General features: G+C 45.3%; 1 protein-coding gene across 1 annotated transcript in view; it reads left to right on the top strand.

Moving 5' to 3' along the window:
• The window catches only part of cacna1ab (calcium channel, voltage-dependent, P/Q type, alpha 1A subunit, b), a 349885-nt gene extending 332712 nt beyond the window's left edge, over positions 1-17173 (top strand). The window contains exons 48-52 of the mRNA XM_063208046.1: positions 815-928; positions 7077-7112; positions 13041-13260; positions 13991-14247; positions 15907-17173. Coding sequence (XP_063064116.1) covers positions 815-928; positions 7077-7112; positions 13041-13260; positions 13991-14247; positions 15907-16722 — 1443 coding nt within the window. The 3' untranslated portion in view covers positions 16723-17173. The remainder of the gene's footprint in view (positions 1-814; positions 929-7076; positions 7113-13040; positions 13261-13990; positions 14248-15906) is intronic.
• The last annotated feature ends 2370 nt before the right edge of the window (positions 17174-19543 follow it).

Here is a 19543-nt window from a genome sequence, read left to right as displayed (position 1 = left end):
TGTTGTCCACGGGCTTCTATCAATGTCCTCATGTGCAATGTACACTGTCTGTGGATCACACACACACACACACACACACACACACACACACACACACACACAGAATATTCGCACATACAGTACACATACTGATGACGATTTAACAAAATGACAATAACTGACACATTCTGACACGCAAACACCACACAAGAGCACAAAATAAAACAAACGAGCGCACAGAGTCACTGTTTCCATGGCAACCCCACACTAACACACACACACACTGAGAAACATCTCCGCATGCATACATTATGGAGATCTAGCAATATGAAAAAAAAACTGTATGACCAGAGTGCTTCAACCTCTCACATACTGTACGTACACACACAACCACAACACAAAAACATGCGCACACACTCCAAGTCACTGTTCCCATAGCAATAGGGGGGGGAAACTGTATGACCGGAGTGCTTTAATCTCTCACACACACATTCTTACACACACAAACACACAGACACACACACGCGCACGAACACACACACACACACACACACACAAACACACAGACACACACACACGCACGAAAACACACACACACACACACAGGCACTAAGTCACTGTTCCCAATAGGCAAAAACTAGCAATAGGGAAAAAACAAACTGTATGACCGGGGTGCTTTAATCTCTCACGTGCACATTCTCACACACACAACCACACAGACACACACAAACACACACATGCACACACACGCACGAACACACACACACACACACAGGCACTAAGTCACTGTTCCCATGGCCATCTCCTGGCGCTCCTCTGGCTCTGTTTCCCGCAGACGGTAGAGATGAGGGACATGGGGAGGGACGGTTACTCGGACACTGAGTCCTATCACCCAATGGAAGGTCATGGGCGGACCATCTCCATGCCCCGCCTCTCAGCAGACAACCAAGTGAGCACTTGCATTCCACCCCCTCAGACCCTGAATCCCTTTATTCCTAACCCGTTTTTACCTGAATCCCTTTATTCCTAACCCGTTTTTACCTGAATCCCTTTATTCCTAACCCGTTTTTACCCTTCCGTTCCATTCCCCGTTTCCTCCTGAATCCCTTTATTCCTAACCCGTTTTTACCCTTCCGTTCGTTCCCCGTTTCCTCCTCCCTCCCTTTAGCCTGATAAACCAGACTAAATGTGGATGTCTAATTTAGTCTGGCCTCGATGCATAATACATCCGAAGATTGTTGATGAGAACAACCTTCCCTCAAAACCCTGCCCGCTTTGATTCAAACACATCTTTGCATTGTAATTGGTTTGCCAGATACATGGCATTCTGGCTTCATTGAATCATTATGCGAGGCCAGACCCACCCGTAGACAAAACATTTTGCCGTCCAGCGGGTGGTGCTGGTTTACCAGGCTACCCTCCCTTCCCTTATTTCCATCCTTCTCCTCCTGTTCCATTCCTCTGTTATGTTTTTTCTCCTACCCTCCTCTGCTCCGTCCTTCTCTGTTTCCCCCCCTCCCACCCCTTCTTCTTTTCCTTGGCCTCTGCTCGGTCCCACCTCTTTCTTTCTTTTTCCTCTGTTTTCTTCTCAGCGCGATAATTTCCTCCCTTCTTCCTTCCAAAAAAAAAGACTTCAATCAATCACCATCTGCCTTGGTTGATTAACTCCACCCCTCCTCCCATTCATTGCCTTGGTTGATTGGCTAGCCGCGGTTCATATTAGCTATCGCTTAAGCTTAAGGCCCCATAAGGTATTTGGTAACACTTTATAATTATGGATGTATAAAAAGCATTATAAAGACTTATAAAGAAATTAGCCAATGATGAACAACACATTAAAAAAACGTATCATTTCCCTAAGTTGTATTAATACTTTATAAAATATTTACAAATAATCCTTTTGACAAAGTATTTTTTATTCATTTGCAAAGAAAATGTAATGTTTGATTAAAAAAAAACTAACTAGAAAACATTAACATGACATTTCCCACTTATTTCCTAAAAAAATAATGTTTTGATCATCAGTATTTAATGATTTACTAAGTTTTCATAATGCTTCTTATGCATCCATTCATGGCCGTAACTACCATTGAGGACACGGAGGTCATGTCCTTGGTATTTTTATTTTTCAGAAATGTAACATTTATCTATGATGAAAATCGATCTATGATCAACAATGATAAATTCAGTCTGTACGCCAACCCCATTTATCCTCAAGACAGTGAATAACGAAAACAAACTTAAGAGTTTGACTGAACAGTTTGAAGCATTCTAACTGCAGGCCTACAGTATGCAGTACAGCACGCAGTGTTTGACCTCTGTATTCGAAAATGTCTTATTACAGCCCTGCATCCATTATTATAAAGTGTTACCAGGCATTTTTTTCACTGCAGGGACTCGGGTTGTTTTCAGTATTTGAAAACACATGGTTTCTATTTTTAGCTGGCTGAACTCCCCTCATTATCTGATAGAAGGCTTTTTTGAAATTGGGCAGTGTTGCTTTTTCACAAGGATCTATGCTTTTAGCCTACTTGAAAGCTAACAGAAATAATGTTGCGATGTTGTCAGCATCGCTCCAGCTTTGGGCCAGTAGAATTGACTCTAAATTTTCTGACGTTTGGCCGAACAGCCTTTCGACAACCTAATCAACTTGATAAATGGGGGGAACAACATTGGGTAAGAAAGCTTATGTTGGAAGACCATTTCCTGAACGTGTTCAGACATTAACATTAATGACCCCCACATGCTAACTCCCATTTTTCATAGTTACCTAACTCTGTCCACTCCATAAATTTAAACTAATAAAAATCCACCATCCATAGAAGTGCATACCCAGCACTTTCAGTCCAGTCCAGCCTAGAAGGAGCCTGAAGAATGATCAGGTAACAATTTTCCAGAGGTGTCAATCCTGCCTTCTCGAAGAAAAAAAAAACATTTTGCATATTCCTTTTGCCTGTGGACATGAACCAAAACTCAGTAGTTTTTTCCATGATCCAAAACATTGTTTACAAAATTGTTTCTGTGGTCTCTGGTTCTGTTCTTATGATATACCTATACGATCTCTATGTTATCTCAGAACCTTCCATAATTGGTCCTTGAGTTCATGTAATGTAAAATAGGGTCTGCACCAGGCTTGTACGAAATTCCGGATTTAATAAATTGAAGTTCAAAGTAATGCCATGCAGGGCTTTTTTCTGAACAGGGAAATAGGGGCGTTCCAACCTCATACCTCCGAGGGTACGCCTCATACTTCTTTTTTTTTAAATATATAAATTACTTTTTTGAGCGTCCCTAGTAAATTTCTCAGTCACGGGTGCCCGCAACCTACATTGATGCTCCCTCATGCCAAAAAATCCTAGAAAAAGCCCTGCCATAATAGGAGCACTAGGTGGTGTCATTACCTTGAATTTCTTTGGATTTCATCTACACCACCCATTGAGAGTACATAGAACACCACCACCTAGTGTTCATATTATGGCATTACTGTGAATTTCAATTCATTCAATTCGGAATTTCGTACAAGTCTGGTCTGTACTTGTACCGTAGTTGACGTCCTTGTTCCCTCAGCTTCAAGCAGGAGAGTGACATGCATCCTACTGCACTAGCATGCTAGTGTTGCTAATAAGCTAATGCTAAGGCTAAGGCTAAAGGTAACGGGGACAAGTGGCCTCCCCTGTCACACATTTCCTGGCATGAAATGGTGTGTGTATGTGTGTGTGTGTGTGTGTGTGTGTGTGTGTGTGTGTGTGTGTGTGTGTGTGTGTGTGTGTGTGTGTGTGTGTGTGTGTGTGTTTGTATGTGTGTGTGTGTTTGTGTGTGTTTGTATGTGTGTGTGTGTTTGTGTTAGTGTGTGTGTGTGTTTTTATGTGTGTGTGAGCGCGAGAGAGAGAGAGAGAGAGATAGAGCATGTAAACAAAGATACAGAAAGGGATAGCACATGATAGAAAAAGGATTTGTGCAAATCTCACTTTGTCGGTGATGAATGCATGGATTGGGCGACATACAGTAGTTATCTCTGTGTGTATGTTTCTGTAACTCTGTGTTAATACTTTATTTAGCCTAACGATCAGACAATATTGTTCTTTAGGTAACCTTTAAGAGTGTGGGTTTTTGAGCATTCTATAAAAAGAATGTGTTCTATAACAATGCAAGATTCTACAATTCCATATTGTATTGAATGACGCCCAGAATTCTATAAAACTTTCACTGCCCCAACATTCCCGTCACACCGGTGTGACGGTACACTCTTAAAAGATACGCCCAGTTCTCCGAATACAGTAGACACATTACCCTGAAATAGGGGTGTAAACCAGAGCCTTTGTGGCAATTCGATTCAATATCGATTTCTTAAGCCAACAATTCTATTAGGTTTGCTACTTTAGAATGCCCAACGATTTGGTTAAATTAGATTCAATTCAATTGCTCATACATGTTTACCTTCCAGGCTAGCTATATATGACATTTTAAATAGTATCTGAATGCATTTCATTTGGTAAACATTGTTATCATTTCAGTCCGTATTATTATTAAAGCGTGCACAAAATAAAATGCCTCAGAAAATGAGTGCAATAATAACAGAAGTAACAAAGAAATGATTAATGTTGTGGATGCGAACGATGTATCGAATCGTTAGCTGTAGGATCCATACATCAATACAAATCAATCATTATTACAGGCCTACCCTGGAATGTGAATCAATCATAGCAATAGTGTGGTATAAGCCAGTGGTTCACAACATGTTTTTTTCTCCGAGTCCTCCTTACCTGTAGCCTCGCGACGCCATCCTAAGATTTTGGCTCCCCACATCGTCTGGCAAAAGCCTCGAGCTCGGTTCTCTCAGTGTTTAGCCAATCAGCAAACAGTTGAGAGTGATGACGCGGAACTCACCCGCGAGCTCCGTTACTGATTGGTTAAGGTAACTATATTCACACTTTCGTTTTGTTATTTGTTTGCTTTTGCGACGCTATATCGTAACAGGCATGCTAATAAAGCACAATATGGGTTTTAATTTGACTTTGGAACTCCAATTAATTTAAATGATAGAGTAAGATCAGACCATCTACTACCCTCCACGGAGACAGATTCCTCATGGCTTTTGCCAGACTGATTGATGGAGTCAACAGTCGGCTTTTCGTCTTACCTGTGTGATTTAGCCATTGTTGAGAGAGCCAATTCTCTTGTAAAACAAAAACAGCTTGGACCATATGTTATTGGCAGGGCAGGAATGTAATACATTTTGATTCAGGGGTTGAATAGCTTTCCTAAAATATTTGTATCTTGTGTAAGGTAGTGTACTTTTTATAGACTTATCCAAGTGATGACAGAGGGCGCTATTTTTCTCAGCCCTTTGGCTGAACAAGATTATAGTCAGTTACATTGCGCATGTGTGTGATTATGTATGTGTGATTGTTTGAAAGTGTGTGTGTGGGTGTGTGTGTGTGTGTACGTGTTTTCGTTTGTTTGTGTGCGCGTTTGTGTGTCTCTATGTGCAATTGTGTGTGTGTGCAATCTTGTTTGTGTGTGTGCGTGTTTTCGTTTGTTTGTGTGCGTGTCTGTGTGTCTCTATGTGCAATTGTGTGTGTGTGCAATCTTGTTTGTGTGTTTGCGTGTGCATGCGTGTGTGTGGGTGTGTGCGTGTGTGTGTGTGTGCGTGTTTGCGTGTGCGTGTGCGTGTGCGTGTGTGTGTGTGTGTGATGTAAGCGTTCACTTCTCTCTGACTCACTGTTGTGAGGATGCTGCTCTGTCCCCCCAGAGCATAGTCTCTCTCTCTCTTCGCCACGGTAAGTGTGCTGGCGAGTCCTCTCTTCTCCCCTTCGCCCTCTCTATCTCTTTTTCCCCTTCTTCTGGTTATCACTCCTTCATCCTCCTCCTCCCTTCCTCCCTCCCTTCCTCGTCTCCCCCTCCTTTCTTCCAAAATAGCTCTATGCCTCCCTCGCTCCCCTCGTCCTGATCTCTGGACCTGTGTCTTTTGCTCTTATGTGTGCCTTTGCAGTCAGTCAATGATAACTTGGTTCTCTCTCTCTCTCTCTCTCTCTCTCTCTCTCTCTCTCTCTCTCTCTCTCTCTCTCTCTCTCTCTCTCTGTGCGTCCTCTCATTTTTTTTCTTTCACTCATTCGCTCCTAAACGTGAACTATACCCATCCATCCCTCTCTTTAATCCTCCCCAAATCCCTCCCAAATGCCCTCCCTCTCTGTTCTTGTGTTTGGGTTGAACTTTCCCATGATTGGTCCTTTCGCTTGTCACGCTTGTTCTTTTTTTTGTATAAACCTTCCCATAATTCTTTGCTGGTCATTTTGGCTCTGGCATCATCTTGTTTGTTTGTTGGTTTGTTTGTTTGCGTGTTTGTTTTACTATTCCGATGTGTTTTCGAGTCTTCCTATTTGTTTGTTCACGTAACCTTCTGCTCTTCTTTTGCATCCTTCTTCTTTCTGCTTTTTGGTGTATTCCTTCGTTGCACTTTGTATATTTCCTTCATTTCATCCTCTCGTTCTTCATCTCTCCATTCCATCCCTTTCCTTTGCATTTCTCCTGTTCTATATCGTTCTCTCTTTGTCATCCCTTGCGTGTACCCTGTTTCTCCATTTCCTCTTCTTCTTCTTCTTCTTCTTCTTCTTCTTCTTCTTCTTCTTCTTCTTCTTCTTCTTCTTCTTCTTCTTCTTCTTCTCTATCTATTTCTCTCTATCTATCTCTCTTTCGCTCTCTCTCTCCCATCTGCTTCCTCCGTTTCTCTCCGTTTCCTTATTTCTCTTTCTTTGTTGAACTCTCTCTTCCCCTTCCCCCACCCATCTCTTTCTCCTTCATTTATCAATTTCTTTCTTCTCTTGATTTTTCTTTATTTTTCCCTTCATCTCTCTGCTGTGACTTGTGTGTGTATGTGTGTGTGTATGTGTGTGTGTGTGTGTGTGTGTGTGAGGTGTCCATGTGGCTTCATGTGGGTTTCCCTGCGTTGCTTCTCTCTCTCTCTCTTTCTCTCTTTCTCTCTTTCTCTCTCTCTCTCTCTCTCTCTCTCTCTCTCTCTCTCTCTCTCTCTCTCTCTCTCTCTCTCTCTCTCTCTCTCTCTGCCTGTGTGCCCCCCCGTCTGTGTGCCTGTCCTGCAGCGACGGAGAACCAGGCCGCGCGGAAATAACCTCAGTGTATGTACCCTCTGTCTCTTTCTCTCTCTCTCTCTCCTTCTCCCCCTCTACCTCTCCTCTCTTTTTCCACTCTTCCACTGTTTCCCTCTCTACCTCTCTCCGTCTATCTTGACATTTTTGCCTCCTTTTTTCTCTCTCTGACTCTTTTCTTTCCTTCTATTCTCTCATACCTCATCCTCTCTCCTTTTATGTGTCTCCAAGTCATTATTACCTTCGCCAAGGAGGTTATGTTTTCGGTCGCGTTGGTTTGTTTGTCTATTTGTCTGTCTGTTTGTCTGTTTGTAAGCAGGATAACTCAAAAAACCATGAACGGATTTGGGTGAAACTTTGTATAGATGGATATGACCCAAGGAACAAGTGATTAAATGTTTTTGGTGATCAGGATCACGAACTGGAACCAGGATGGTTTTAAAGATTCTTTACCATTGCTAGCCAAAAAATCTAGACGCCCCTAGTGACCGCAAATTGAATTGCGGGACAGGGCGGATTTTGACATTCCCGTTTCTAACAAAAAGACCTGAAATAAAAATAGGGTTTAACATAGTCTTAATGTTCTATCAAACAGCTTCCTTGGCGGATGTCTGCACTCTCTGAGTGCATGTCTAGTCTTGTTTTTAATTTGATCTTTCAGTGTTCATTCTCTACCTAGTATGTTCAATTATCTATCTATCTATCTATCTATCTATCTATCTATCTATCTATCTATCTATCTATCTATCTATCTATCTATCTATCTATCTATCTATCTATCTATCTATCTATCTATCTATCTATCTATCTATCTATCTATCTATCTTCAAAGTCAGCCCAAGTCTCTCACTCTATTAATTTTCACTTCTCATTATCTATCTACGTATGTTCAAAGTCCGTCAAGCTCTGTCAGTCATCTATCTATCTCAGTCTATATTAGTCTATCACCGTATCTCTCCATCTCCCTCCCCTTCCTGTCCTCTCCTGTCTTTGCTTGATGCTCTGCTCCTTGCCTCTGCCCCCCCCTTGTTAATGCCCAATCAGTCCAGCAAAGTCTTCCCACATGGCCCCCTCTCCTCTCCCTGCCTCCCCCCTCTCTCCCTCCCTCCCTCCCTCTCTCCTGTGTATGTTCTTCCAGCCTGTTGTTGTTTCTGACAGACAACCGCCGTCGTTATCTCTCAGGGTTTTTTTTGTTTTGGAGATGGACGATCGACTTGTTGCTACTTGCTCTTTGTCTGTTGTGTTGTTGTTTGTTTTGTCGTTTTTTTTGTATTGTGTTGTTTTCTTCTTCTTCTCTGTCCTTTTGTTGATTTATTTTCTGTCGGTTGTTCGTTAGCCTGTCTTTTGGGAATTGGTAGTTGAATGATACGATGCATGAGATGCTACTGCTGCGTTTGTGTGTGTGTGGGTGGTGCTCAAGTTGGGGTGTTCAGGTGGTGGGTGGGGGAGAAGGGGTTAAGGATATGCAGTAAATTGTGCAGTGTTGGTTCAACACTTCAAGCCCTACCCCTTACTGCTCCGTTTGAAGAGACGAGGGGTAAGGGGAATGCGTAGGGGGGTAGGGGTAGATGTAATAATTAGAAATGGGGTTCGGCCCCAATCTCAATAGTGACTTTAGTGACTGTGCTAGGTGTTGAATGGCTGAATTGGTTTTGTCATGTTAATCAAAATGTTTTCAAGTTTAGGCAAAGGACGCGCTCAACTTCTTGGAAAAACGAAAGTCTTTGGGTGCGCGATAAAATGGATCAACTTAAGGAAGAAAAACCCGCACTCACAAACTGCGTCTTATTATTTATTTATATTACCACCATGTCCAAAAAGCAGACGCGTTTCGGCTAACAAGCCTTCATCAGTGCGTGGTACTCAGAACAAAGACCTTTGCTATGAGTACCACGCACTGATGAAGGCTTGTTAGCCGAAACGCGTTTGCTTTTTGGACATGGTGGTAATATAAATAAATAATAAGACGCAGTTTGTGAGTGCGAATCAAAATGTTTTGTCTCTGAATCGATGAAACTGTCTCACCCCTGCTCAAACATTTATCAAGCAGTATCTAATTTCCATCAAATATGTGTCTATAAATATGATCTCGATCTGTAGATGGTTGGTTCCCAGGTAAATCTTGACTCTCTCTAATCAAAGGGAGTTTCAAGAGAGATTTGAGAAATGCACCAAAGTCGTTGTGGAACACTGTAATTGTAAGAGAGAGAGAGACTTGAAGTGAACACTCTACTTTAGAGTGTATTTTGACCTTCTGTCCAAACTGTTGAATGACCACTGCAAAATGTACTGTCTGGATGGGGGGTTAGAGAGGGTGGTAGCACTTTACTTGACGCCGGCGTCATACGTATGACATAATGGTCTCATAACATTGTCATAGCCCCTTAATGAGCGCCGTACCTCCAGTGGCACGCTGTAATAGTCATTGAAATCTAACTACCATAGCACTACAATACTATGACACAACACAGGCCCTTTAGTAATGCACCACGACTTGGTCATTACCATACTGGTAACAACAAATGTATAAAGTCGCGTCTTAAGGGGATAATGCAGTCATGAATGTGTCATAAACACTATGTCAATGTCAAACATTGTATGTTTATGACGTTGGCATTATATTTATGACTCGTTCATGACACTATTGTGACACTGTTATGACACTGTTATGTCATACATACGACGCCAGCGTCAAGTCAAGTGTAACCGAGAGGGTTTGCACCCTCAAGGTTTTCTTGTTTGTTTTGTTTCTGGCATGCATTCCATAGTGATGCCACAGCTGCAGTGCATGCCACTGTACTGTGCTGTGTTTTCATGCTACAGCAAAGTGAAAGTGATGGTGGAGTCAATGTGAAGAGATGTGCTGCTAATGTGTTGTGCAGCGTGTGTGTGTGTGCGTGCGTGCGTGCGTGCGTGCGTGCGTGCGTGCGTGCGTGCGTGCGTGCGTGCGTGTGTGTGTGTGTGTGTGTGACAGAGCCAATGAAGACATTGTGCAGTGTGTGTGTGTGTGTGTGTGTGTGTGTGTGTGTGTGTGTGTGTGTGTGTGTGTGTGTGTGTGTGTGTGTGCGCGTGCGCGTGTGTGCTAGCGTGCATGAATAAGTATGATGAGTTTCTGTGTGCATGTGTACATGCGCAGTGAATCCTCACCGCATATAAATGAGTTGTGCAAGTGCAAGAATAATACATGCAAATGTGGCGTGTGTGTGTGTGTGTGTGTGTGTGTGTGTGTGTGTGTGTGTGTGTGTGTGTGTGTGTGTGTGTGTGTGTGTGTGTGTGTGTGTGTGTGTGTGTGTGTGTGTGTGTGTGTGTGTGTGTGTGTGTGTGGTTACATAAAGTGTCAGCTCGTGTGTGGATGTGCATGGCTGGATGCTGATTATGAAAGGGGTGGTGTGTGTATGTGGGCGTGTGTGTGTGTGTGTGTGTGTGTGTGTGTGTGTGTGTGTGTGTGTGTGTGTGTGTGTGTGTGTGTGTGTGTGTGTGTGTGTGTGTGTGTGTGTGTGTGTGTGTCCGTGCGTGTTTGCGTGTGCGTGCATGGCCTTGACTGCTTTCTGCTTCTGCTGCTACCATTGCAAACCATTTTCATTTTGCTGTATATCATATTGTACAGAGTGCTATCAGTGGTGCATTGACAGACAGTGTGTTTGTATGTGATTTCAAATGTGGTCGTGTGTGTGTGTGTGTGTGTGTGTGTGTGTGTGTGTGTGTGTGTGTGTGTGTGTGTGTGTGTGTGTGTGTGTGTGTGTGTGTGTGTGTGTGTGTGTGTGTGTGTGTGTGTGTGTGTGTGTGTGTGTGTGTGTGTGTGTGTGTGTCTGAGTGTTTGACCAAGAGGCTATGCTACCGCATGCTCGCCAATGGCATGTTGTCATAGTGATGACTCTCTCTGCCTCTGTCTCTGTCTCTGTCTCTGTCTCTGTCTCTCTCTCTCTCTCTCTCTCTCTCTCTCTTTCATTCATATAGAGCATGATCGTTGTGATCATTTGCACTGTATGTGGCTTGACGGAGGGGGGCGGTGGTGCTTTGTGTAGCTTTGACTTGCATAAAATGTGATGTGGCTTGCTTGACAACGATGGGCTGGGCTGTGTCTCAAATGGCCCTGCTGCCTTGGGAGGATGCTTGCATCATACCTTCATAGACAACAAAGGATGGAACACTCTCACATTCTACAAACAGTGCTATACACTATTAGTGCTAATGGGTCAAAGACGTGCAAAATGGCATTGTCATTCAGTGTAACGGATGCCTTCTGCTGACTGTAACTGTAAAAAACATGACTCTTTTTATTTATTTATTGTTACAGGGAAGTCATGAAAGCCTCGGCTGTCATCCATTCACTTGAAAAAAATTAAAAATCACCTTTTTTTCGCAGTTACAGTCGGCGGAAGGTGTCCTTAACACTGAATGACAAAGACGTCTTTGACCCTAATACACTATTAGTGCTATACAGATATTAGTCACTATTTTTAGCAACTGACGGGAGGTTTTGACACACCAAGCTCTATAACAGGGGTCACCAGCCTCTCTAAGATCTGAGGGCTACCCAATGAGGGCTATTTGCTCATTCAAAACCATAACGATGCCATGGAATCCTTTTAAAATCACACTAAAGCCCAATTCGAACAGGATTTGTATTACCCATTGACCTCATTAATTTGGAATAATTACGGAGAATGTCCGAGTTCTTAGTCCTGTGCGAATGCGGCATGTCCGTGATTTTTGAAGTAATAATTCTGCAGCGAATTACCTACTGTGCTGCGGCGAAACACAGACGTCATGGGGTAATGTCTTGTCCCATGTCCATAGGCGCACCGTTTGCACCCCTTATAATGTCTGTGAATGGAGTAAATTACAGACGTTTGCTTATCCCGTCCGAATGCGCCACGGAAAATCACAGAGGTCCAGTGGTAATTGTGAATTACCAGGGGTTCATTGGTAATATTTATCCCGTTCGAATCGGGCTTAAGTTTGAATTATTGTTTGCTTATAAGTTACACAGAAATATTCTTTATAGGCCACAAAGAATCATATTTAAAACAATGAAGACAATGAACTGTGAATAAAACCTTATCATTATTTTTTAACATCCTTGGTGGGCACCTCAGAAGCTGCTGGAGGGATGCCTGGTGCCTGCAGGCACCATGTTGGTGACGCCTGTTATGAAGTTATATAGACGCCTATTATATAACCCACAATTAGTAAAGGTCTGACAAACCAAGCTCTATAGGTAGGGTACATACAGTACTTTCACATACTGTGATACCAGTGATGTACAAACGGGCTTGTACGAAATTCCGAATGGAAAGAATTTCAATTCAAAATAATGCCATAATACGAACACTAGGTGGTGCCATTACCTTGAATTTCTTTGAATTTAATCTACACCACCCATTGAAAGTACATAGAACACCACCACCTAGTGTTCGTATTATGGCATTACTTTGAATTGAAATTCTTTCCATTCGGAATTTCGTACAAGCCTGATGTACAAACAGTGATCCTGGTATGCATCCAGGACAAATCACTACACGAAATTTCAGAGAAAAGAAAGAAAGACCTTCCCTTTCTACCTTGTTTTACCTCTGTTTTCGTCTTGCTGACAATTTATCTTTTCCCTTTTTCTATATACTTCTCTTCCCTCTATTTCTCTCCCTCCCTCTCTTTTCCCCTCTCTTTCTGTACCTTTCACCCTCTCTCCATCCTCCATCATTCTCTCTCTCTCTCTCCATCTCTCTATTTCCATCTCTCTCTCACTCTCACTGTACCTTGCCCTCTCCATTTCCCACAATCTCTCTCTCTCTCTCTCCCATCTCTCTCTCTCTTTCTCCATCCCTTGCCCTATCCATTTCCCTCCATCTCTCTCTCTCTCTCTCTCTCTCTCTCTCTCTCTCTCTCTCTCTCTCTCTCTCTCTCTCTCCATCTCCATCCCTCTCTCTCCATCTCCATCCTATCCCCTCTCTACAGACCATCGCCGACACCAGTCCTCTGCAGCGTTCCACCTCCTCGCTGGTGCACGGGCGCTCTGGGCGCGGCGTGCGTCTGGACGACTACTCGCTGGAGCGCATGGTGGTGTCGGAGGAGGGCGCCGACCGGCACAACAGGCACGGCCATCGCCGGCGGGACCGCGACCACAGCCACCGCGCCTCCGAGCGCTCGCTCACGCGCTACACCGACGCCGACACGGGTCAGTTAGCATTAGCAAACCAAACACGACATGCCGACACACACACACACACGCAGACACAAAGACAGAAACATAGTGTGTGCTAACACTACGACACATAGTTAGCATACACGACAGTTAGCACGATGACACATAGGGCCTACTAGACATGGGTGAAATACGTCAGGTGGCGCAACGGCATCTAATGCCCATAAATTAGTAATTGGTAGGTGATTCGCTGAAATGAATATGCTTGTTCGTTTGTATGACAGTCCACTAAAAGCAAAAACAAAAACAAAAAAACATACAATAGTGGCACTGGCTGTCGTTGCACCACCCTGACGTGTGCTACTGCTGAAACATCACTGACCCACATACAGCATACACAGTGAGTGCGTCTTAATATGTGACCTTGCCTCCTCCACTTGCCTCCTCCACTTGCTTCTCGTCATGATGACATCACTGACAACAGCATTATATTTCAATATCTTGCAAAAGCTGAATTGTAGAGTCTTTTTCTCATTTGCAATTGGGATGGTGAATGAAAAACAGTCCCTCAAAAGTTGTTGTGGCTAGGCTGACAGCTGGGAAACTTTATCGTTTTCTCCACGGAGGAGGGGCCAGGAGGCGGGACGAGGAGACAAGCGCAAGTGGAGGAGGCAAGGTCGCATATTAAGACGCACTCATAATCTATTGGGAACATGACCAAATGTTTGACAACCCACCCAACCCCCTTCCCTCCCTCCCCCAGGTCTGGGCACGGACCTGAGTACCACCACTCAATCGGGCGACCTGCCGCCCAAGGAGCGTGGCCGTGCCAAGGACCGACGGCATCACCATCACCACCACCACCACCACTCCTCCTCCATGGACAAGGAGCACTACGGCGGGTCGGGCGGCGAGCGCGACTACCCACACCACCACCACCACCACCATCACCAGGACCGGCGCGACAGGCACTGGTCACGCTCGCCCAGCGAGGGCCGTGACGGCCGCACCCACCGACAGGTGGGCGCACACACACCTGTACAAACATGCATACAAACATTTACTGTAGAACTGTACAAACATTTATAACAAATGTCACAATTAAGTACTGTTCTTATTATATATTCATTTTCTTACCTTATTCTTTGTATTGCATCGCGTTTGTATTGCATTGTTTTTTTCCCCCCTCTTTGTTTTTCTTTGTTTTATTTTGTTTTTAAAAATATTGGTGAACTGCTGTTGTTTACAATGACACAAGTACTAATTCATTTAACATTGACACAGACACAGTCACACATACGTATAGTATATAATGCACAATTTCATAAGCTCATAAATCTTCCACTAAGGAATAATACTCCTCAAAGCATGCACACACTTGTCCACACGCACACACACACACACACACACACACACACACACACACACACACACACACACACACACACACACACACACACACACACACACACACACACACACACACACAGTGTTCGTTTTGCAGTGCAGTATTCCTCATGGAGTTCGGCTGAGAAGGTGGGTATTAGCTTTGAGTGACGGCAGAAGGTGGAAGATGGGAGCTCCAAAAGCTGAAGAAAAAAGCTCCCGCATCAAAGTTCACCTTGACCTTGTGAAATGAACCTTTTATCCTCTGAAATCTAATGCCTGTTCCCTTATTTCCCTCAGCTGTTTTACTGAAATCCGTCTCCCTCTCTTTTGTTTATCCTTTCGTTTGATTTTTCCTTTCTTTGTCACTTGTGGTTTTTCTTGTCCATTTCACTCGATGTGATCTTGTGGCTTCTATGTGTCTTTGCTGGTTTGCCTCATTGCCGGTTTTGATTTATGATTATGGTGGTTCATGCTTCTCTGGTTCTCTCTCTGCTCTCTCTTTCTCTCTCTCTCTCTCTCTCTCTCGTTCTTTCTCTCTCTCTCACTCTTGCTCACTCGCTTTCTCTCTCTCTCTCTCTCTCTCTCTCTCTCTCGCTCGCTCGCTCGCTTTCTCTCTCTCTCTCTCCGCTCTCTCTTCTCTCCGCTCTCTCATCTCTCTTTCTCTCTCTCACTCGCTTTCTCTCTCTCTCTCTCCGCTCTCTCTTCTCTCCGCTCTCTCATCTCTCTCTTTCTCTCTCTCACCTTTACACTGACTATCACAATATGTGTCTCTGTCTTTCAAAACATTTTTCTATGTCTCTTTCTTCCATATCCATATTTTTCCATATCAATTTTTTTCAAACGTCTCTTTTTCCACATTCAATTCTCTATCTATTTTTTCAATCCTCTATCTGTCTCTTTTCATTCAATCTCTCTCTCTCTCTCTCTCTCTCTCTCTCTCTCTCTCTCTCTCTCTCTCTCTCTCTCTCTCTCTCTCTCTCTCTCTCTCTCTTTTTGTCGCTCCATCACCACTCTTTTTCTGTCACTCCGTTTCTCTGTCACTCCATTTCTCTGTCACTCTTTTTCTCTTTTTCTCTCTCTCTCTCTCTCTCTCTCTCTCTCTCTCTCTCTCTCTCTCTCTCTCTCTGGATGTCACTCTCTTCTTCTGTGGCATTTTTTTCCTTTGACTTCTCTGTGGTTGGTTTTGTGTTGTTTGTTTGTTTGTTTGTTTGTTTGTCCGTTGGTTGGGTGGTCGCCGCTCCTGCTCCCTGTTCTTTTATTATTTGCCCTTGTTTTCAAATTTTCGTGTAGGGCAGTAGTTCGGTGAGCGGAAGCCCCGTGCCGTCGACGTCGGGCACCAGCACGCCCCGGCGCGGCCGCCGCCAGCTGCCCCAGACCCCCTCCACGCCGCGGCCGCACGTGGCCTACTCGCCCGTGGTGCGCAAGCCCCCCTACGGCTCCCCGGGCTCGGGAGGACCGGGGGGACCCCCTCCTCCCCGCCTGCGCTCCCCGTCCCCGCGGCACTACTCCCCGCCTCCGGGCCACCCGGACGCGCCCCCCTACCACCGGCCGGCGTCGTCCTCCCGCAACGCCTCGCCCCAGCACCACCATCACCACCATCACCACCAAGGCTCGCCGAGGTCCTCCCCGCGACACCACCACCACCACCAGAGCGGAGGAGGAGGACGGTGGGCCCCGGGGCCTCCCCCCTTGCCCCCCCACGAGGACAGCCTGGAGGGGGACGCGCCCTTCTACGAGACCGACTACGAGTACGAGAGACACCACGAGCCGCCGGCCTACGAGCAGAGCTTGGGGGGCAACCCGCATCACCACCCGCCGCCGCATCACCACCCTCCGCCCCCTCCGCAGGGCTCGCGCTCCCCCAGGACTGCGCGTCACCATGGGGGGCCGCTGCCGCCACCGCCGCCCGGGGTGGGACCTCCGCCCCCCGGGCACCCGCGACGAGTGCCCAACGGATACCGGTCGTCTTCGCCCTCGCCGCACCGGAGGGGCCCGCCGCCGCCACCACATCCGGGCGGGCCCCCGCGGCCGCACCCACACCCTCGCGGGCCCCGCAAGGGCCTCCATGAACCCTACAGCGAGACAGACGAGGACGACTGGTGCTAGTGTTGCTTTTTTCCTCCCCTTGTGAAGGAGGAGGACAAGAGGAGGAGAAAGGGGGAGGGAGCGATTGCAAAAGTTAAGGGGGTTGGTTTGTTGGTTAGTTGGTGGGTCGGGGAGGTTGTGCAATGATTCATGCAACCACTTCCCCCCTTCCCACTACCTGCTTATTGCTACTAACAGAACATGTTCAAGGCCAAGCCTGGAAGAGTTAGAGCAACAACAAAAAAAAGCTTGCCTCTTTGAACGAACGCACGCACGCACACACACACATCACAATGGAACTGTATGCATAGTGTGTGTGTGTGTGTGGATGGGTGTGTGCCTGTATGAGTGGTTGTATGTTTGTGTGTGTGCATGCATGTTATGTCTGTTTGTGTGTGTGTCATCATGTGTGTGAGACTAGAGCCGCACACATACACATACACAAACAAACGAAAATAAACGGGACAGGTGATTTGACTGAGCAACGAGAAGTCTGCAGTCTTACTAGTAGAACGACTCCCCCCCCCCACCCCCCCCCCCCCCCCCCCCCCCCCCCCCCCCACCCCCCCCCCCCCCCCCACCTGCATCTCCTCGCTCCTCTCTTTAGCCTTTCTATCCGATCTTGATCTCGAATCACTCTCGCCGTGCCGTCCTCGCGGACTGGATTGACAGTACTAAATCCCAGAATTCCCCTGGCATGCACACAGGATATAGGGGGCTGGGAGGCGAGAATGAATGGGCAAGAAAAAAATAAAGCAAGCTGTAAGCCACCCACCCGCTCCGCTCTTCGCCAAATGTAAGCAAGACTACCCAAAATGCAAAAGTTGTGGGGTTGCATTGCGTTGGAATGGGGGGTAAGAGATCAAACATCACTGGGGGAAAAAAAGCAGCCTGGAAAAGTCTGTACGGAAGGGAAAAAACGCACACCCGGAGACTAAATGTACCAAATTTCTTCTTTAAAAAACATAGTTGCCAGGGTGTGGGGAAAAAAGAAACACACAAAATGCCTACACACACGCGCACGCACACGCTCATAGACTTGCTAACGACGACAACAACAAGCCGACAACACGCCGGGAGATGCCTCCCGAAAACCGCTGCAGCTCCAGAGGGAAAGAGAAGAGAAAGACCTTTTCACAAAGACACAGAACGTCAAAAAGAAAAAAGATAGCGAAACATGAACACGGGACATTTTAGGGATTTTAAAAGAACACGAACAGTACAGAGGAAGAAGAGGGAAGGAAAAAAAGCAAACAAAAATGACAATGCGAGTTAAAAAGAAAAAAACAACTCTCGTTTTTTTTTGTGGTGGTGTTTTTTTGGGGATTTTTTCTTTGGAAGGGGAGCTCTTGTCTGCAAAAACCAGCCGGTTTGCAAAACGTGCTGGCTGTTATTGATGAGTTTTATCATCACTCGTGTTTACTGTTACATTAACTGACAGTGACCTCAGCGCCTGGGTGTCAGGAATGTGCGTTTTTGCATGTAAGTGTGTGTGTGTGTATGTCTGTGTGATAGGAGGTGTGTGTGTGTGTGTGTGTGTGTGCGTGCGTGTGTGTATACTGTAAGACGTGCGTATGTGTGTGTCAGCATGAGTTGAGCTGTTGGGAGCTTGAGGGGAAGGGTTCCAACCCCTCTCTCTCTGCTCCCTTTCCTGCACACCTGTACGCCCTGTGCTTAAGGGCAAAGAGACACGAAAAAGAAAAAGAAGACAAAAAGATTTCAGACACAACTGTCTGGAAGAAAAAAAAGAAACGCAAGCAAGCGTGCAAGTGTGTGTATGTGTGGGTGGGTGGGTGTGTAAATCCCTCTGATTACAGAGTGAGGCAAACAAACAGACGATTTCTTCAGTATTTCTGATCTTCTAAATTATCATTTCTTCTTCTTCTCTTCTTCTTCTTCTTCTTCTTCCTCCTCTACTTCCCTTTCTTCCTCTCCTTCTTCTTCTTCTACTTGGACATTGAAGCTTGTTTATTCCGTTGCACTTGCTCCGCTTTCTTTGGTCATTTTTTTTTTCGAGATAACAAAAGAAAAAAAAACTGATGGAAACCTGCATGATTGATTTTAAAGAAAAAAATGAGATAAAGACAAAAAACAGGAAAAAAAATATGAGGAAAAAAACACGGTGAGGCAGATCTACTGTTCTTTTTGGGTGGGGGAGGGGGTTGTCAGCAGGGATGAAGTTCAAGCGCACTCTCTTTCTTTCCTTTTCTTTCTTTTATTCGTTTTAGTTTTTGGAAGTTCTCTCTCTCTCTCTCTCTCGTTTGATCTCTCCCATCTCTCGCTCCATGCTGTATGTTATATTTTTTTTATTTGATCCTGCGTTGATGTCTTCAGTTCGTCTTGTGGGACTGTGTCTGCTGTTTCGTTTTTTCTTAGGGCCCGTGCACCGGAGGTGTGTAGGAACCTCCTGGAAAGGCTCTTTTTCTTCTTATTTTTCTATTATTTGTCTTGTTTTTATACCGGCTCCCCTTTGAACCCCTCTTTTTGAGGTAACTCCCACAATGTCAGTGTTGCCACTCAAACGGTGACCACTCCCCTCCCCTTCTTTTTTCCTGTTTTATTATTTTTTCTAATTGTTTTTGTAGTGGTTGTGTTCCGCCTCTTTTTCTCCTGGACTTAAGCCTCCAGATGTTTTGCACTGGACCGAGGTCTAAATCTTGTGGATTGCACTACAAAGCCGCAGTACGGTGGACTAATATATGCCACGCACTGCACCGCCCCCATCTATCCCCCACCCCCTTGTTGCCCCCCTGTTCCCCAAACCCCTTCGAACCTCTAACCCACCTCACCCACCCTTCTCGTCTTCCATGGCCGAGAGTTTTGGGGGAGAGAGATGGAGGGA

Source organism: Engraulis encrasicolus, chromosome 1 (genome assembly GCF_034702125.1).
Source record: "Engraulis encrasicolus isolate BLACKSEA-1 chromosome 1, IST_EnEncr_1.0, whole genome shotgun sequence".
NCBI classification, from domain to species: domain Eukaryota; kingdom Metazoa; phylum Chordata; class Actinopteri; order Clupeiformes; family Engraulidae; genus Engraulis; species Engraulis encrasicolus.
Note: the sequence above shows the minus strand (reverse complement) of the source record. Positions and strands in the feature narration are given on the sequence as shown.